We start from the raw sequence: 20,682 nt of genomic DNA, 5'->3' as shown, positions 1-20,682 counted from the left end.
GAAAAAGCAAAAAACAGCAAGAGATGAAGTTTTATGTTCAGGAAATCCAAACCCTTTTAAGAAAAGAGATTCATCATAATATTTGTCATCCAACGGAATATCTGCAACAGAAAAAGGAACAAAATCATGCAGTGAAATAGTAAGACAATCTTTCGCTTCTGTTTTTCAGATATTGTTTTTTCATAGATGTGTGGGTCAATGATTATGTCTGTCAGTCTGTACTGATTCTCATGCTTTATATTAAAGGTCAATCATGGGACAAATGCTTTACATAAAGACATAAAAAAAACGTTTTGTGATATCTGCATTGAGCTGGTGTTTTAGAGTTAGTCTATGTCAGATTGATCTAGTAAATAAATTTAATTAATAAATAAACTTCATTACCCATAAAGTGGATTGCCAACATAAAAGAATCAGAGACTTCTCTACAGATCATTGTGACAAAATTATAAAATGATGGACGTTTTAACGAAATAAAGAGAAATCTTTTTTAACCAATATTACAAGTGTGCAAATGTGACTGATAAAAAGACAGTGGGAACTTTCTCTCTGCAGCTCAACATAGTTTTAGGATATGTCGCCCTCTAGTGTCATACTTTAACAAATATATAACCTCACAAATCTGTTTGTTCCAGTAAGTTTTTTTCAAAAACAGTAAAACCCATTTATAGTTCTGTCTTTATTATTCCTGTAATTTGGACATTAAATCCTGTTATTTAAGAATATCCAGCATTTATTGTCAAATAATGATAATAAAGAGGAAATTACTAAGTAACGCAAAATTGGCAAAAAAATGTAACTTTTAAAGTTCCTCGTCATTTGCTGAGGTTCTGTTCCCATGACATTAATGCTGGACACAGAATGTTGCTCTTACAGAGACTTTCTGCATATTTTGTGTTTCTGCGTATTTTGTTCTGACCCCTGTATGGCAGTTATGTCTGGTGGTTGCTGGTTGATCAATTAGACATCACACACTCCTAAAGGGTTGCACGGTGGCGCAGTTGTTAGCGCTCTGGCCTCACAGCAAGAGGGCCCCCGGTTCAGCTGGGGGACCTGAAACATAACACCAATGAGGGAGCTTTCTGTGTATGTTCTCCCCGTGCATGCATGGGTTTTCTCCGGGTACTCAGACTTCCTCCCACCGTCAAAAAGCATGCTTCCCAGGTTCATCGGCTCCGCCAGCCCCGAACTCACTCCATCCATTTTCTAAATTTGCGTTATCCGTGTTGGAGTCACAGGGTTGCTGGGCCGATCCCAGCTATTGTTGGGCGGAGGCCGGAATCTTAACTGAACTCTAATATACTGAAGTATGATATGTTTAGTTGAAGGTCAACAATTTAAAACATTTAAAAATATAGCCAGCTCCATGGTTTTACTTAAAACTATTGGGCGCCAACCTGTATCTTTGGCGCTAACCACCAGGAGCAATAGTCAGTGTCTTGCACAAGGACATTTCAACACAGGGGCGAGCACCCAAACATGCAATCTTCTGATCAGAGGTCAACCGCTCTACATCCACACCACGGCTACCACATGCATGTCAATAGGACATAATGTTTTGTCTGCATGCTTTATTTTGCTTTTGCTTTTTGTTGTAACCCAGTAATGGAGCTTTAGATTATAAAACAAACGTTCCTAATTAACTAAATGTATAAAAAAAGGTTGGCTTTGTTCTTAAAAACACAAGCTTCCATACAGTCTATGGCTCATACTGTCAGGATTTTATTCTGTGCCAAACAGGTTTGATTTCAAGATGTAAAAAAAAAGAAAGAAGAACTTTTCTAAACATGTCTAATAATTCACTAAGTTCCACAGCATTCATGGCTTAAAGTCCATAACTGCACCATCAGGGACAGGATTGTCTCTAAATCGAAACCTGAAGACAAGAGAAAAATAAATTTGCAAAATTTGAACAGAGTTCTGCTGTTAGTTATAAACATTAAACAGAGATATACAAATAATAAAAGCTGGTAAAATAAAGAACATTGTACAATATATGAAAAAAAAAATCCTCCAGGTTAAATTTAAACAGTTTCATAAAGTTTTTGTGAACACAAGGCCACAGAAGAACAAACATATTCTAGTCTAACAGTGAAAGCTATAAAGCTGCAGTTTTTGCACTTTGTTATTAATTCATGCAATAAAACGAAGGATTTTAAAAATCTACAGTACATCAGTACATAACTGTTTTGGTGCCTGAGTGGATTTCAATAAAGAATTGTTCAAAAAGAATTCAAAATATGATGCTTTAAGATACTGCAGTGTTTCACGGTGCAGTCTAAGGACACTTTGGCTTTTCATGGCACACTTGGACAAAAACGGCACGTATAACACCTCCTAAATGTGCAGCTTTTTAGAAAACCTAATTCGAATTTTTTAAACAAAGAATTAAGACAAAAAACATGTCTTATGTTTATGATTGTTCAAACTTTGTAAGGCCATAAAAACTGAATTATCTCTCTGATTGTTGTTCAAACTGAAAAAAAAAACTGCTACAGCTTTGGAACCCAAATAATAAAACAGTTTTGGTACAAAGCAGTGTTTTGTCACAACTGGGAATAAACATGAAAATGATCACAGATCGCCGATGGTCCTCCTATGTAGACCAGAGGAAGATGCTGACCGTCTGTGGCTTCGGAACACTTTTAATCCCAGATACAAAAATCATTTCCAACAGTTCTTGGGAAGAGATTTAACGGTTGCTCTTCATCGCTTCTTTGGCTGCCAGGATGAGAGGAGTCAGGCTGGAAAGAGGTTTTGCAATCTTCAGGAATGGATGCTGCACAGATGGAAAGAAGTGGAATTAGGAAATGAGAAGACGAGCGATTCAGTTGAGTTTTGGAATCATCTCAAGACGTGGTAAAAAAATAACACCACAAGTGTCGAACGAACATCTTCTAACCTCTCCCAAAAGTCAATTATTTTACTAAAAGGTTTATGAAGGCAGAATATTTGAAAGTATTTTTGATATTTGGTGTGTTTAAATAGTGCTCTAAAGCTGTTTTAAATACAATTACTGCATTTTTTGGTCTATAAGTCGCTCTGGAGTAGAAATGCACAAAGTAAAGATGAAGAAAATCCTATAGAGGTCGCACTAGAGCAGGGGTCGGGAACCTTTTTGGCCGAGAGAGCCATAAACGCCACATATTTTTAAATGTAATTTCCAAAGAGCCATACAATAATGTAGCGTCCCTTTCCCACACTGAGGCACGGAGACTTAACTTCTTTTAAGGTTCTTTATCCTGGTTACTGCAGACCGCAACAAACGGCAAACAATTAATTCAGCAACTCCTGAATCTGTCCCGCCGAGACGAGAGCGCTTCTCCCATCTTTATATTCCCCCCTCCCGCTCCAGCCCTCCCATTTCCCTTATTCGGCCCATAGCTGAACCCCATTGGTCCAAATTACCTAACAACAGGCTGAGCGACAGAACTGAGAGCCAATCAGATCTCTGCTTGATCGATGCGTTCCATGAACTCCAGAACTTTTAACGCGGCCCAACAGCCACCCAGTCCAACTCAGTCCGCAACAATATGTTTAAAACTAAATATACAAGTGAATGTGTGCATTTGATGTAATTTCAACACTTTTAAAGTACAATAAGTCTGTGGATTCTTTTTAATAACATTGTTATGCTGTTGCTAATAAATGATGAGTATTTCTAGTGGTAGTTTTGCTGATGGTCTAGTCTGGTTGATACGTGGTGAGTTTCTGCTTCATGCAGGCGTTGAGACTTTAAACGTGATCGTAGGTCTGAATGTTCTGTAGATGTGACAAAGACCTGGAGCCAAACACACACTCACACGCCGCGGTGAGTGACAGGCAGCGGGTTTACGTTTTTACCATCCCTGCGCCGTTCACCTGCTGCCGGTAACCCCCCCCCCCCGGCTTTCTTCCTCACACATCCCGTCCCCGAAACTGTGCGCTCTTCGTCAGAGACGGGAGCGCGCAGTTTTAGGCACGGCAATTCACAGGTTTCCGGGTGGTACCAACTCTATGAAATAATAGATAACAGTAAACTGATAGTTTTCTCTCCAAGCACCGCTACTACTGCGCATCTCTGGCATCGCATCGTGCCCGAGAAGGACTGGTCTAATGAAAAAAAAAAAGGAATAATTAAGGATTTGTCTGTGAGCCACATGTGACCATCAAAAGAGCCATATATTGCTTGCGAGCCATAGGTTCCCGACCCCTGCAATAGAGTACAAGTCGCACTTTTGGGAGACATTTGTTTAACAAAAACCGGGACCAAGAGCGGACATTTTATCTCGAAAGGCAAATCATTATAACGCAATAGATAACACTAATAGACTGGATACATACGTTACTACCATCACACATTGATGCTCATTTGGCTTCATGAAACATTGGAGGAATCTATTATATAAACTTAACATATGAACAATTCCTCAGATAAGAGCATAAAGAACAGAAAACAGGTTGACTAAACTCTTTAAATCACTTTAAATCAAGTAACCTGTTGAATTTTTCATCCTGTCACTTTTGAACAACTAGTGCAAGACTGAGTGGCTGTTCTTCTGCATTGCAGAAGAAAATACCAAATTTGTCTGCAGCAAATAGAGATTAACACACCTACTGTGCCCTCTAGTGGTTGTGGCTGTTTATGCTTAAAAAAACAACAAAAATTCATCATTATGGAAAGACGATCCAAAGTGGCTTTTGCATCCACAGCCTGTAGTTCTTCCACTTTGATTCTGATTCAGCACCATTCACACGAAAGAAACAAAAAAGTGGAGGTTTGTGGCACCTGCAGCAGTTCTTTTCCTGAGCCTCGCTTCTCCACGTCCATCTCCAAACAGCGGGATAGGAAGGATTTGAAAACAGGGGACAGCTTCTCTGGATTCTGAAGCTCAGGAGTTCCATTGGTGGCGATTAAATACAAAGCCTAAACCCACAAAAAGATGGCAGACAAAAAATAAAAATAAATCAGTGACATTAAATCTGAATTGCTATCTCAGGAATATTGTCAATGTTTTCAGCGCAAATCATTTAAAATGACAGATTTATTGTTTGTGCTTAGTTTATGTTTTTGTGACATAGTCATCTTTATTTCTTTTATTATAATAGATGTTTTAAACAGACTATAATAGACAAACGAGGACATTTTCACACTTTTCTTTCTTGTTAAAACTGTCAAAAGTTCAAAAGTCCAGTATTGTAGCATCGTAGCATGTAGCAAACGTCTGTTTTTGCGATCAAAGATTTATGTAGATTTGTCAAACTGAATGCATTAAAAAAAGCAACAAAATTGCAACAAAATCTGCAACAGCGATACTGGAAAAGGTGAAAGGTGTTCAAAGCCAGGTAAAACTGTATTTTCAGAAATCACAGAAATTGTCCTAATTTGATTGGTTCACTAAGGCAACTGAAAAAAAATATTTGACTTGTTTTATCATCTGCTGATTTTAGTAGAAACAACATTTTTTCCTCTGCTCCTGATTCAACACAATTTGAAGATTTAAATAAATACTCCAATATGCAATTTTAATCTTAATTTGCTTTATGCATTTCCTCCGCAATGATAAAAATGCTACATGTCAAAAATGCCATCTTCTATGGAGTGAAACTATTTGCAGCGATTTTAGAGCTTTACTGTTTTCCAACCAGTATCTAGTTGTTGTTCCCATATTGGGACAGAAACTCTGGGGGGACAGGCATTTTTCATTGCCATCCCTCAGCTGTGGAATTTTATGCCTCTTATATAATACCTAAACAGCTTTTAACGTCACCTTAAAACACACTTTTTCAAAATTTCTTTAACACCAAGTAATTAGTATCATAGTATTTTCTTTTACTTGTATTTTTTAATTCTTATCTGCCCTTTGTGGATTTTATTTTTAACATTTTAAATTCAATATTCTGTAAATAAAAGTTGCTGAAACACTTTAAATGACTTTAATTTTTATACAATCCGTGCTTGAGAAGATTTCGGTTGAAATAAAATACATTTTGTTCCATTACCTCTGATTTATTAGGTCTGAAATTTTGTTCTTCAAATAGAAAGTCTTAGAATGTTGTTGGGTAAAATTCAAATGCAAGTTTGCCTGTTTTTGTTATCCAATATCTTTCATATTATATGCCCTGCAGATGCTGTTTTTTTTTATCTACAAAGCTTTTAGAATCTGAAGAAAAAAAGATTATAACCGTTCAATCAACAAACTTAGAAAATATTCCAAAATAAAAGCAGAACATGAATGGCAAAGCCGCTGAAAGTTTAGCTCCTTGCAGCCCAAACTCACTCTGAGAGGATTCTCGTTCAGATATGGAGGCTCCCCCTCCACCATCTCTATGGCCATGATCCCCAGGGACCAAATGTCCACTTTGGGGCCGTAGGCTTTTCTGGTCACTACTTCTGGAGCCATCCAGTATGGAGTCCCCACCATGGTGCTGCGCTTGCTCTGCTCTGGGGTGATCTGGGCACAGAAGCCAAAGTCCGCTGCGGGCAGAGAAACAGGTGTTTTTTGTTTTTGTGATCAATGAAATCCCCCGTCTCTACTGCAGATGTTTTCTTTATAAGTAGGTCTTATCTTGGTCTTACTGAGTTTGACTGATCCATCCATTCCTAGCAGTACATTGTCACTCTTGATGTCTCTGTGGATGACCTGGTTGGCATGAAGAAACTCCAGAGCCTGCAGGACCTGAGAACACGGAGAGAAGACTCTAAAACTCATGGAGTTTAAAGTTGGAGAAGAAAAAAGGATTTGGGGTCCTTGAACCCTACCTCTCTACAGACGGCAGCAATTTGAGCCTCATCCATGCACGTCTCTGTAACAACATCAGTCAGAGAGCCTCCAGCTAAGTACTCCATCACCACAAACAGCTCGTCACCGACCAGGAAGCTAAAAGATGTGTTCAAATGTTGTCTTTTAAAAGTGCATCAAAAAACTTTTTTTTTGCATAAGATCACAAGATAACTGTAAACCAAAGAACCTTCAGTTGCCACCCTCCTACGGTTAACATAACCTCATCGTCCCATTTTTTAGTTCTGCCAACTAACCACTAGAGGCTGGTTTCCAAAGGAATTAATTGCTGTGTTAATTGCGCGAATTGGATTTGGGATAATGAACTGGCTTAATTTAAAATAAACATGCATTTCTCAAACAAAAGTTTTTGCACTTGGAGGAAGTGGTTTTTGAGGCCTATGGAAATTAACGTAACTGCAATGGAAACACATTATTCGAAATTAAATAAGTCACGTGACCAACAACTCTGCACAGGTAGCCAGCTAGAGACCGTCTCGGCTACCGTTGGGCGTAGGAGGGATACGCCCTGGACAGGTCGCTAGCCTGTCCCGGGGCCCATGGTGCTGGAGCGATCGCACTCGCTACGGCAGGCGGGTTCTGGGCGGCTGGCTGGTTGGCAGACGGAGAGCCGCTGCAGGATGGGGAGGCAGCCAGCTTGGCCCTCGTAAATCTTAAGATTTTTTTTTAATTTTCATCAAAACAATAATTGAAAAAGTTCCTCTAGTTTGATTCTTGTTTTTATTTTTCCCCTCTCAAACTGATGTGGGTCACACAAACATGGAAGTAGCAGCAGAAAGCGGCTTTTTCAGCTGGAGTAAAGCACACCATACCGGAGGGGAGACTGAATGTTTTCATGAACCCTGACATGGAGACGTGATTAGCTTTTGTAGAGCTTTTAAAAATGAAGAAAGCTGATCTCTAGACATACTTCGTGCCCTCCATGCATTGTAATGAGACGGAAATTGTAACGTATCTGCTTTAAATCAAAGTATTGTTCACATCCATCGCCATGTTTTTGCATGACTTATCACATTAATTGGTTTGTGTTTATTTGCTTAAATGATTTAATGGAAACAGTGTAATTGTAAACATTTTTAATATTTCTGGAATTTCAAAAATGTTTTGCGCATATGTGTCATGTAAACACTGAGCTAATAAATCCTTACAGACTTAATTTACAGTCTGGTTAGTTTTCTTCCTGACAAAAATATTTATTTTCAGCACCTTTGGGCAAATAAATTCATTTTAAAATTATATAATGTGATTTCCTGGGTTATTTTTTTACATTCTCTCTCTAACAGTTTCTATAATGAACATTACAGACCAAACTCATTTTCATGTGGGAATACCCTGCAGAGTCAATAACTGACAAATGTTTCAAACCGCTTTGATTTTTTTCTTCTCATTAAATAAAACAAAAACACACAAATAGTTTCTTTATGTCTAAATTTATAAATACTTGTGCTTCACTTAGGAACTCCCTCATCGCACTAAAATGGACAACTGGTTAAGGTTCCCTACTCTTTTAAACAGGTTTCAAAGTTCCTCTATGAGCATTCTTTTGCATTTGTTACGTCTAGGCTGGATTACTGTAACTCCTTGTTAGCAGCGTGTCCTAAGAGTTCCTTAAGAAGTCTCCAGCTTGTTCAGAACGCAGCAGCTAGATTGTTAGCAAGAACTAGAAGAGATCACATCACTCCTGTGTTGGTTTCGCTCCATTGGCTCCCAGTTGATTCTAGAATCAGGTTCAAGATCCTCCTGTTAACCTATAAGGCCTTACATGGTATGGCCCCGTCCTATATTAAGGACCTCATAGTCCCTTACCAACCAATGAGAACACTTCGCTCGCAAAACGCAGGACTGCTTGTGGTTCCTAGAATTAGTAAAAGTACGGTTGGAGGTAGAGTGTTTAGCCACCAAGCCCCTGTCTTATGGAATAAACTCCCAGCTCATGTAAGAGAGGCCGACTCAGTTTCTACATTCAAAGCTAGACTGAAAACATTCCTCTTTGGACAGGCTTATTGTCAGACTAGTTAGTATTCAGAGATTATTTAACTTAATGTTAATGTGTTTAAATTAAACTTAATAACAATAACTTTTTGTTTTAAAAGGCTGCTAGAAGTTGAAGCTGGGGTAACTATGGTGCACTGGGGTTCTGTCCTCTTTCATTTTTTTACTTCTACCCTTCCTCTCCTCTATTCTTGATCATAATTTATCATTTAGTTCTCCATGCCTCTGTTTGGTGCAGTGCGATTCATGTATTGTCCCTCTTTTCCTCTCCCCTCCTGGGGAGTGGGAGTGCTTCCAGACTCCAGTTGGTTCATCCGTGCTCCTGTTCCTGACCGTCTACCTCGCCTTTGCTCCTGCTCCTACACCTGGCTGTGGATCCTGCCTCTGGCTCATCTCTGGTTCGTCTCTGCTCTGTACCTGACCGTTTACCTCGCCTTTGCTCCTGCTCCTACACCTGGCTGTGGATCCTGTCTCTGGCTCATCTCTGGCTCGTCTCTGCTCTGTGCCTGACCGAGTACCTCGTCTCTGCTCCTGCTCCTACACCCGGCTGTGGTTCCTGTCTCCTGCTCGACACAACCACGGCTGGATGAAGCTCGTCTGCTGGACTTTTATATATGTAGTTGTAGATTTAGATAAGTTAATTCTTCTCTAAGAGTTCTGGTAAATCGCCTGTCCGTCCTGGGGGAGGATCCCTCCTTCATGTGGGCACCCCTGAGGTTTCTTCGTTTTTTCCGGAATCCGTTTTTTTAGGAGTTTTTCCTTACCGCGAAGGGGGGTCTAAGGGCAGGGATGCCAGTATAGCTTAGTCAGTTTGTTAGTTCATTTTTAGTATTTTCCTATTGAACTCTTTGTATTCATGATCCTTTTGAGTTCATGTTTACTTCGAAGCCCATCGAGACGACTGTTGTTGTGATTTTGGGCTATACAAATAAAATTGAATTGAAATTGAAATTCTTTTATAAATGTTAACCTGCTCAGTATTCTATACAGTTCGTCTTTATATTTGCCCAACCCTAAATGTAAGCGGTGCGTAGTGCGAGCGTGTCTTGTGTGTGTGGCTTTAAGGGTCACCTATCAACAAAGTTGACAATATTGGGATTCTTGAGCTCTTTCATGACCAAGATCTCGTTGATGATGAGTTCCTTCTTTGGCTGCTTCTGCAGGTTGATCTGTTTGATGGCCACCTAAGGAAAACAGGCATCATGTAAAGATCTGACTGTGGGTCAAATTAATCCCAGTTGAAAGCTTAGCCCTTTAACCCTGGAGATGTCGCTGGAAACCTCTAAATGATAGGGGTGTGCGGAACCATCGAATTGGCGATATATCGCGATATTACATTTGGCGACACTTTTATCAATTCCAAAAGCTGTCAGAATGATCTTTATTTAATTATTTATAAACATTTGAGCGTCTGACTTTTGTTTTCCACTTAAACCGACCACTAGTTGGCAGCAGAGCACACTGAGCCTCTTTGACCAGCACTACAATATGGCCATATGTATCATATCATGGGACGCGTATGTGGATACGTATCGTATCGGCAGACTCTTGCCACTGCACATCTGTACTAAATAACACAGGCTTTTTGACACGCTTTAATTCTTTTGTTTACGTGACCAATGTGAATGCGCTGATTCTGACGCACAAAATGTTGCACTGCTTTCTTCTTAACAGAATCAGCGGATTTATGTTGATTGCGTAAGCACTTCATTCTGTAAAGTGCTGTATATCAGTGCAAGGCAGCTTTTCTCCGCTTTAGAATGACGCTGGAATCACATTAATTGCGTAAATTGTTGAAGAGTTGAAGGAATCTAAACAGTGGAGCTAAAGCTCCAATGTTAAAGGTTAAAGTTTCTTAAAGACTGTACAATATTCTTAAAAAAAGAAAAAGACTACAATATTCTTACACCTACAATATATACATGAAGCTTTCTTACCTCTTGACCAGTGGAAACATCTATGGCTGTGTAAACTGTGCCGGAAGCCCTTAGAAATTACAATTCAATACGGTCATTAAACAAAACCTGAAATATTTGACTGAAAAAGTTTCTTGGCTTTCATAATGTCTTTTATTTAATGGTTAAAAATCAAACTCACCCTTGGCCGATCTTCTCATAGCGGGTGTATTTTTTCTTGGGATCCCCAATACTGACAATAGTTCCTAAAAAAAAAAAAACAATCAGATTGAAACTGTCAAAATGACTCATTAAGTCAGCAAAGCTCGTCCAGCATTGTGCAACTTCTGCTCTATGCTGATGAAAGTCTGTTTTACATACTTAGTTTGTCCATGATTTCCTCATCGGTCATCTTTCCCCCTTTTTTCTTCTGTTTATCTGCTGCCTGAGAGTTACTGTCTGCATCTGGAGGTGGGATTGGGTTGATAACTGATCTAGTATACACCTTGCAGAAGAGAAGAAATATAATGGTTAAAAAAGCGAGTAAAAATACTCAAATCAAAGTAGTGTCAGGTTTAAAAATTGACAAAAAGAGAAAGATCTTTGAAGCAAAGCTCACAGATATTGTATTAGGTGGTCTTGGAGCCACAATTGGAGGAGGTGTGTCATCTCCATCATCCTCATCATCAACATCTTTCCCAGACGGTGAGGCTGCAGTACTCTGTTTTCCCGGCTAAGACAAACAATAACAAAAGAAAATTAGAGGGTTTTGAAGGAATGTTTGATCGGTGGAACGATAAAAACAAAGATACTCACCAACTGCGAATCTTTATCTGAAAGACAAAAAACAATAGAAGACGTGTGAGTGCACAATCCCAAACCTTTAGAAAGTTTTATTCATCTGCAGAGAGACGGCCAAAACGCTGACCTGAACCGATGTATTTCTGCTTTCCACTGGTGGAGTCGTAGAATTTGAGAATGGTGAGGACAGTCTGAGGGTTTTGCTTCTGCTCCAACTTACTGATGTTGGAGGTTTGAAGGAGCCGAGCCCATTGCTCTGGCATTCCCTGGACAAACAAATAAAGAAATGCAAAATGTGTATCTGTTCAACAAAATGTGGGCCGAGTAGAAAGCAGAACCACAACAACAAAAACAGTGAATCTCACATACATCCTTTAATCCTTCTACCAATCCAAAAATTCTGACATATGACAGAAAACCAGCTGTTAAGCAGTTTATATAATTAAAATGTTGCATAAAAAAAGAAAAAATGCATATAATCAATGCATGCCTAGTCCACAGTTGTACGGCAACACAACAGGAAATTCCTGAGGCTTTCCGAGTGTCATTAGATCCTTTTTTCCCTGGAAAAATCAGGACCAGCTCCTCTTTCCACAAGAATGAAGAGAAATGAAGAAAATCCACATCGATTTTGTCCAGTAGAGCACAAGTTATAAAAGAGGACTCATCTTTTTCAGATACAATCAATGGCTGATAATGAGCGGCTTCACAGAAAGCAGAAAACATTTGTTTTGTATGAAGGGAAGTTGATGCATTATTACATCCCATTATTATTACTTAAACTAATTGTCCAATCCAGAGGGTTTTCTTGTAATCTTTTGACTTTTCTACAACTAAATCCAACAGGATTAAAGAGATTGAAGGCAAATCAACAGCATTAATCCATCAAATCAGGCTTCACGTCAAACTTTCACTTTAAATCGTCTTTTATTTTTGCACACTTCCCTCTAGAATACAAAAGGGGAAGAAGAAACTACATTTCCATTGTGTGCCAATAGTGGATATCTGCTGCAAAGATCATGGACGGCAACTTGACCAAATGACACAAGTAGGATTTTCAGTCAAATTGTTTCAGAGCTGCTCCTGCTCCTGTTGGACACCACACCCTGAAATAAGTCTGAAGCTGCAGATCAGGAAGCTCACACTGCATTTATCACAAGATCAGAACATGGATTGGGTTGCAAACGAAAAAATCTTTAGGGAATTGTATAGAAAAAGGAGTTTAACTAGGGATCAGCTGATCCGATATCCATTAGCGGTCTCAGAGAAATGCCACAAATAACTTCTGGACCAGATATCTGAATGTATTGCTTCAGTCCATCCAATTCAATATTGCTTCAGTGTTGGGAGTGAAAGACACTTTTCCTCAGCTGAAATGCTAACCTTCCGTAAGAAGAACCAGCCCTTATGGCTAAAAAAACTTTATAAGCCTGAAGACCCCTTTTTTGTTCCAACTTGTCATGCAGACAAGATACGACAGCGTATTAAGGCCACCAAAAGAAGAAATACAAGCAAATGTATGACGAGTCCTAAAATTATGAGCATAAAGACTAAATTTGACATTAAGGTTGTAAAATTATGAGTTAAAGGGTCAAAATTTTAAGAAAGCCACTTCATAGAATTATGAGGAAAATATTCAAAATTGTAAAAGAATAAAGTCATAAAATTATGAGGGGAAAAAGCAACATTTTAAGAAAATCATGTCGTAAAATTATTGGGGAAAAAGTAAAACGATTTTTAGAGAATTAAGTCGTAAAATTATGAGAATAAAAGTCAAAATGTTCTGATGATAAAGTCATTAAATTATGAGAAAAGGTTAAGACAATAAAGTCGTAAAATTATGACATAAAAAGTCAAAATATTTTAAGAATAAAGTCATATAATGATTCAGTAAAAATCTCTGTTGGTCACAGACGATAAACTGAATGTACTTAACAGCAGAGGGGGTCGTTTTCTCTCCTTTAAGGAGGCCATAAGCTGCAGTCGCAGCGTCTTCCCAATGCAGCACACTGACATTCAAGCATAGATCCAATTTTTTTAAGTTTCTGAAAGGTCCTAGTGAGGAATCAAACACAAAATACTTCGACAGTAATGGACACTACACACCTGGGCCACTGAGCTAGTCAATCCCTTGGAAATCCTCTTCTAAAGAGATATATGTGGTTATGAATTCCCAAATTTGTCATCTAAACAAAAAGTGTAATTTCAAACAATTATTTTAACTGACCATCTTTTACTGACGGATTAATTAATAGATCCATTTTAGGCAAAGGAGAATCCACTTTCCACTGATCGCAGTGATTGACAGATATGAACTACTTCCTGTCAGGAGGTTCAAGTTGTTTTTTTTTGCCGAGTGACGTTAATGTTCTTTCAATCAAAGAAAAAAATGCATGTGCTGGAAATCTCCTTATTGATCATCACATCCGACTACATGTTACAGCCCGTTATTAACACAAGTTTCCTCTACAAAAAATAAAAGAGGCTTCTTTTATTTCAGGAGCCAGAAGTCAACAATCTTATTAGAAAAATCAATCAGACTTGGAATCACTTCATGCATAAATCTGTCTTTTAGGGAAGATTATTCTAAATAATTTCTAAAAAAATGTGACATAACCGGGCCACACAGGGAGCCAAACAAGACATAGTTATTCCAAAAACACCCATGAGTCAAAAATGCCGGCTAGAACATGCATTTCTGGTTTCTCCTGGTACACTGACAGCATCCAAAAACCTGGCATGAAGTGCTGAGCCGGAATTTCAACCTGGAATGTTTTTCCTCTGGTGAAAATAATTAAAGCCCTGCAGCGCGTGCAGACTTGGAAATAAAATCAACAGTAAAAAGCACAGAGACTGGAGGTCGACACTTACAGTGAATTCTCCTGTAACAGAGTCAAAGCCCACATGGATGGTGTGTTCAAAGTCTGACGGGGAGGAGATCTCAGGTCTGTCCTTGTCTCTGTCCTTCTTCCTGCCTCCTGCCGGGAAAACATGGAATGTTTTCATTCATTAGTAAACTTTTAGAAACATTTTCAACGTAATTCATGTTTTTTTTGGGCGCCTTGCCTTTCTCTGGGGCAAAAATGGAGATGATCTTGTTTCTGGACTTCTTCTCCTCCGGTTCGGATGGAAGCGGCCGAGAGCTGTGATTGGCTGACTGGGTGTCCTTGACTCCTCCTCCTTGACTGCTCATCCTGACAGGGGGGGCGGGGGGCTTGTCCTCACACACTCCGCTGTCACACATCTATACGCACATTCACCTGCAGGGTCAGGAGGAAACGCACACGTTTAGGGGGAGGTCACATCAACTCGTAGTTTGCTGCTTCCTGTTTCTCACGTTCTCCAACGATCGGCGCTCCAGGAGACCCCCTGCGTTGGGAAATGTTAGTCAGCACTTTCACGAGGGAAAACTCCCATCTGTGCAACTAAAAGTTGAGGATCAGAGGTGTGCGTTGGAGTGGAAGCAGCCGAGTGAGAACAGGAAGTAGTGCTGAATGGTGACGCTTTGGGTCTTGAGCATGAATGAGGAAGGAAAAGAGGTCAAGTGAAAAGAGAAAGACAGAGGGACATCGGCAGAAGGAGGAGGAGGAGGAGATGAAGGAGCCATGTGAAAACAGGAGGTCAAAAGAAGTCAGCGAGGAAATAATAGTTTATATCCCATTTTTCTTAATCGTGGTAAAAAAGCTGCTACAAAAGCAGCGCATCTTAAAATAAAATGTCTCCTTACGCCCCATTATCCTTCAAAATCATTTCAAATAATCTATTGTAGGTGTAGGTAGGAATATCAAACCTAAACAGGTGCAAAAGACAAACGGATGTTTATTGACTGATTTGATGCGGTAAAGTTTGACTTTCAATCCTTTAAATCCATGCTGACATCACACATGGCCAAATGGATGAAAGTCTTTCCTAACACTCTTTGTGAACGCTCTCTTGAATTTCATGCTTTAGCCTAATATGGTCAAATGCGGGTGTTGCAGACGCCCTCGTTCAAACGCGACCTCTGCTTCTCGGGTTCTTCTTCCAGCTTTGCAGAGCGATCAGCTCCGAGCTGCACCGCGGCTGACATCACACACAGGAAACAGGAAGCAAACAAGAGGTTTCCTCACTTCCTTTGTCTGCCCGCCAATTATGCAGCTTGTAATGAAATGGAGTACGAAACGTGGCTCGGGTGGGCCCGGCCTCCTCCTTAACCCACCGCATGTGTAAGCTCTGCCGACCTGACCTACTGCTGACACCGCTTCCTCGTGAGAAAGCCTTCCTGGAGGCAGACGTTACCTTAACCAAAGCACACGACAGCAGCTCAAGGAGGACGTGTTTTTACAAAAGCAGGTTGGAAACAAACCAGACGATCCAAAAGCAAAGACTTACTGCACGAGATGATCACTATCTGAAACCTTTATCACACCTCAGCTCCAACAAAGTCGTGGTACTCGGTGTTCTCCTCACAACTCCCTGGGAGTCCACATGGAGGAGAGCCTAACCTGGAGTAAGAACACCAGTGAGCTGCTGGAAAAAGGCCCAGCAGAGCCTGTATTTTCTGAGGTTACTCAGGAAGAATAACATCAACCAAAGACTGCTGGTGGCCTTTCACCACGCCACCGTAGAAAGTAGACTAACATACTGCACATGCACTTGGATCAGCAGCTGCACAATGGCTCAAAGGAAAGCTCTCCCGCGGGTCATCTACACCGCCCAAAAGATTGCTGGCTGCCCTCTCCCCACCCAGGAAACCCTCCACAGCTGCCGTTGCCTCAACAGAGCAAAGAACATCATCGGAGACGCTTCACACCCCGGACACTCCCCGTTGGATCTGTTGCCTTCGGGCAAACGCTACAGGTTAAGCAGAGAAAGGACAGAAAGATTCCAGAACCGTGTTTATCCAACTGCCATAAACAAATCAAACGTGCCTAGAAAACATTCAACCTGGATCTCTTTTATGGATTATGATACGGTGGAAGTTTTCTTCATATGAATTATTTTATTATTTCTCTTGTTTTAAAACATTTTAGCACACATTGAAGCCCTTTTTATTTAGTGTGATGCATTATTTATTATTTTAATAGTAAGTTTAAGGTATGATTGTTGCCGTCACCAGAAGCCCCTTTTAACTCTGTTATACGTGTGACAAAGACAAATAAAGATCTAACAGAAACCACCACACAAAAAAGAGCAATAACTGAGTCACTCGTCCTAATCGCTGTTATCTGCTTTTGACTCACCTGAATTCTGTCTCTTCTGCTTCTTACAGAAGATCAGGTAGAAAAGGAAATGCCATTATATCCCCGCTGTGCACATCTGCATCTGCTTCTTGTGTAGCTGTTAAGCTGCCCCCTAACCCTTCCTTTCTCTCTTCACACCTTTCTGGGCAGGTCTTAGCAGGCTGCCTCATTCCTCCCAGATCTTGGAAGAGGGATCTTCGTGTCTCGACAGGATAAAATTAGCCCCAGTCCAAGAATATGCTGCGTTTTCAGAAGTATTGTGTGTGTGTGTGTGTGCGCGCGTGTGTGCATGTGTGGTGGGGGAAAATGCTAGCTGCTGGCTGGCCAGGTTCAGACAAGTTGCCTTGGGTTTGGAATTTAAGTAGCTGTGGGCTGCAGATTGGACCGGGTTGTTTCTCTGCTCCTGGATCCCACATGATGAAGAACAAACACTACAAGTTAGTGAATAACTACCCATTCGGCTGCCGTTTCTCTCCTGTTCTATCATACACAGCAGTACCATAGACTAGCTCTATTCTGTGTAGGGTTTGGAATGTTCTGACATCGGTTCTCCAGGTACTGCGGCGTCCTTCCAAAGTCCAAAAACATGTTTCTTAGGCTGATTGGTGACTTTGAATTGTGAGCAGTTTGTGATTATTGTCCTATGATTGACAGGTAACCTGTTCCCTGCCTTTGTCCTGACTTTATATGAGAACTGGACAGTGACTGTGATGTCACCCCTTGAAAAGGGCTTACTTCCCGCTCCAACAAAATGACGTCAATTCAGTCGCCAATTTTTGCGATACGGAAGCCGCCAAGTTGGAGCCAGACAACATCAGTAACCAGTGATTGGACCACGTTGGTACTTGTAGACATTTCTATGGCAACAACTCTCACCAATCAGAAGTGAACTTGTTGGAAGTCCACTTCCCTACCACTTACAAGTGGGCTCGGGATAATCTGTCAATCAAACGTTTTGAACATTTTATCTGATTGGTCAGTTTAGAACTTAAAATACTTGAACTACAGAAAAAATAGCATTAAATACATGAGGATTAGTAAGAACATAAAAAATGTATCAGCAAGAATGGTTATTCTGACAAATAAAATGACTGAGTAAAAGTTGTTCATTTCTCTTTAGCTTCTTGGGACCAGAGGCCACTACTTCCTGTTTGGAACGCGAGGGGGGAGGAGTCATTGAGTCCAGTACACAAACCAATGAGATTTCAAAAACTAAAGCAAAGTTTTCTTGATTTTGTGAGTTGAGTTGAACTCATTTGGGTGATTTGTAATAGTTCTGGCTTTTACATCATGTTTATTTATGTTTTTGAGCTTTTTGCTTTGCTTTTACAGAATCATTTTATCTTTGGCTACGTTTTTGATGAATAATTTATTCCTTTTCCGCTCCTCTCTATCCTTTTACCATCAATTTTGAACCGTTCTGTAGCATTTGTCACTTCATCATGCAAAAAGAGACTGTCTGGAATTGGTTGCCTTTTTCCATTCCATCATCCTATTTTTTTCTTTTTATAAAAGGCTTTGGATGACCGGGCTTCATCATACTTAAGTAATCTTGTCTTATCCAAACATCACTTGAGGTTTCCTAAGATTCCAAAAGGAAAAAGGCAGTTTTGTGGGTTCTCTCCAGAGAAACCAGTTTTTCAGTGTAAAGAGGCAGACATGCTTTCTCATTCATAATGTTGAGGGTTTTCAACATCAACTGTATGTTTTCTTTTCAATCATGTAATCACCATCAGTTTATATTGCAAAACTGTGTGTAAACTAAAAACTACTTTAAAGTTCTGGTTTGAAGACGTTACGCCTCTGACCCGAGAAGAAAGAAAATGTTCATCCTTGGAAACAACTAGCAGTTAAGCAACAACTAAATGGCCAATTGCACCAGCTAAACACTTGATAACTTTGGACGGAAAATATCCATCTAGAAAACAGGACAGATGCAGTCCCCTGACCATATCCATCATGCGCTCTGTTCCTCATTTTCCTTCTTTCTCCTGCTTCGGAGTATTTTATAATCCGGGGGATCTAGGGGAGACCATTTCCTCATCCTGGTACTCCCCAAACCCCGGATAGGTTGCAGCACCGAGCCGTCCAACCCAAACGCAGCAAACCCAGCCACCAAGCTGTTTACAGGAAGTGAACAACATGCCTTTTGTGTTCAGCTTCTATAAAAGGAAATTCTGTGGAGGACTTCCAGGAAGAAGAGAGCTTGAGCTGTGACGCTTCTGTGCTTCATTCAATAACAGAAGCCAGCCGAGCTGCACAGCCAGATGGAAAAACAACCATCTACTGTGTGGATGTTATGTGCAGAGCGCCTCAATCGCTTAGTGTTCTGCTTTAAGCCCAGCTCAGCTGCAACACCCACACCATACACCTATCCTGTTATTCAAACAGCTGCCTCGCCCTTGTGTCAACATTTGACGGATCGTAATTTTCAGCCTGAAATCCTTAGCCTCCAGTTCTGGATGGAGTGGCAGATTTATCCTCGGCTTTCAGGTGTGTCACTTTCATGGTGTGGTGCACATATGGCTGCTTCACTGCAGCTGCACAACAAGCACTAAGAGGAAAACTAAAATCACAGCCAGAGATTTTAAGACTGCACTGCTTTGTGGCAATGAGATGAGAGGGTCACACCCACGTAACTAAAAAGGAGATGCTGAGGAGACATGGGCACATCTTTATTGGGGGGATTTAATATTATATTATATTTAAAAAAATTATATATATCAAACTTTGCTCTTTCGGGGTCCATTTATTTGAAATGCAGCTTTAAGTACTTCGTTAAAGTGCTTAATATAAGTATATACTGCAAAACGCGCGTTTGTATTTCTGTACAAACTGCCTTGGTGTCATTTTAAGTCGCTTTAAATAAAGTTTAATAGAAAAAAAAGAACCAGTGCAGCTTTTAATTGGTTGATCTTTGTTTTTCTTATTAAATAATCAAAACACCAATGAATTTTCACTAAAACGGTCTAAGCCTCCCCATGATAACAACAACAAAGCTTTGAAAAACGAAAAAGTGAAAATACTGCAAAAAAAAAGTATGAGCAGGGATCATTTCACCGAACTGATTTCACTTAACTAAGTTACTACTCAACAGATCGATAAGTTGGTTTCTTTACAAGTGGAAGAGAAAGGAAGTCCCAACAAAGTGACAGTAAAAGTGATCCAATAACTCATATAAACTATAGAGCTCACCTGTGTTGTGCCAACAAGTATCTGCAGGTCGTAATTTGAATTTCTGCTCTGTCTGTCTGGGTAAATCCTCAAACGTTCTCCAGTGGCTTACTTACTTTGAATCCGACTATAAATCCAGATTTGAGCCGGAGATTTCGCGAAGACTTCCACGTTCGTCAAGAGAAACGGCGGTTTCTCAGACACGGTGGACTTTTGTCGTTTTTTCTCTCCCGGCACTCTGTGCTTCGTTCGGTCCAAGGAGGAACCTGGTGGAGAGAAGAGGAAGCGGAACCTCGCACAAACATGAGGATTCGGGACCTAGCGGCACCCGTAGCGCTCACATTTAATCAAAATTAAAAATGTAAATACTTTTCCCTGAATTTAGCTAAATGCAATGCATATGAAACTCGCGCAGAGAAAGATATAATCAATATAATTCCAAACAACATCGGTGAAAGAACGATTACGAAGAACTAAAGTGTATCTTCAAACAGATATGCACTGCGCATGTGTGTTGACCTCAACGGAACCAACAAGTTGGATTCTTTAGATTTTCAAAACAAAATATCCAACATGAATAATTGAGGGTCGTTGTTTTTTATCATTAAGAGCTCAAAAATACACCTAAAAAACACACAATAATAGCTCACAGTATATATAATCTGAATTATAATTTCATAAAATGTTGAATTTGTTGTCTTTATGTTGCACAAGCTTTACATTTTTGTGCAAATATTTCTATATCTACCATATCAAATCATGATAAATCTCTCTTTGTGTATGAAAAATATAACTATGTTATAACTATGAACTATG

The 20,682-nt window shown here is 40.0% G+C and overlaps 1 protein-coding gene across 5 annotated transcripts; it reads right to left on the bottom strand.

Annotated features, from left to right (window-relative positions):
• Window positions 1-1,700: 1,700 nt before the first annotated feature.
• On the bottom strand, window positions 1,701-20,372 carry LOC101169249 (serine/threonine-protein kinase PAK 2). 5 transcript variants are annotated; one of them, XM_023951902.1, is made up of 16 exons: window positions 19,888-20,338; window positions 14,808-14,981; window positions 14,537-14,730; window positions 14,342-14,448; window positions 11,598-11,736; window positions 11,486-11,502; window positions 11,289-11,402; window positions 11,051-11,174; window positions 10,872-10,935; window positions 10,712-10,760; window positions 9,846-9,958; window positions 6,743-6,860; window positions 6,560-6,659; window positions 6,261-6,457; window positions 4,769-4,906; window positions 1,701-2,779 (listed from the first exon to the last, which is right to left on the bottom strand). In XM_023951902.1, exons 3-16 carry the CDS (start codon window positions 14,712-14,714, stop codon window positions 2,693-2,695), a joined length of 1,545 nt encoding a protein of 514 aa, XP_023807670.1. In that variant the 5' UTR covers window positions 14,715-14,730; window positions 14,808-14,981; window positions 19,888-20,338; the 3' UTR covers window positions 1,701-2,692. The 5 variants fall into 5 exon arrangements, with proteins under 5 accessions (XP_023807670.1, XP_023807671.1, XP_011488487.1 ...); XM_023951903.1 differs by having other exon boundaries at window positions 19,983-20,338; XM_011490185.2 differs by lacking the exon at window positions 14,808-14,981 and having other exon boundaries at window positions 19,983-20,372.
• Between the last annotated feature and the right edge of the window lie 310 nt (window positions 20,373-20,682).

This window comes from Oryzias latipes, chromosome 22 (genome assembly GCF_002234675.1).
Source record: "Oryzias latipes chromosome 22, ASM223467v1".
NCBI lineage: Eukaryota > Metazoa > Chordata > Actinopteri > Beloniformes > Adrianichthyidae > Oryzias > Oryzias latipes.
This window is presented reverse-complemented; position numbering and strand designations above follow the sequence as displayed.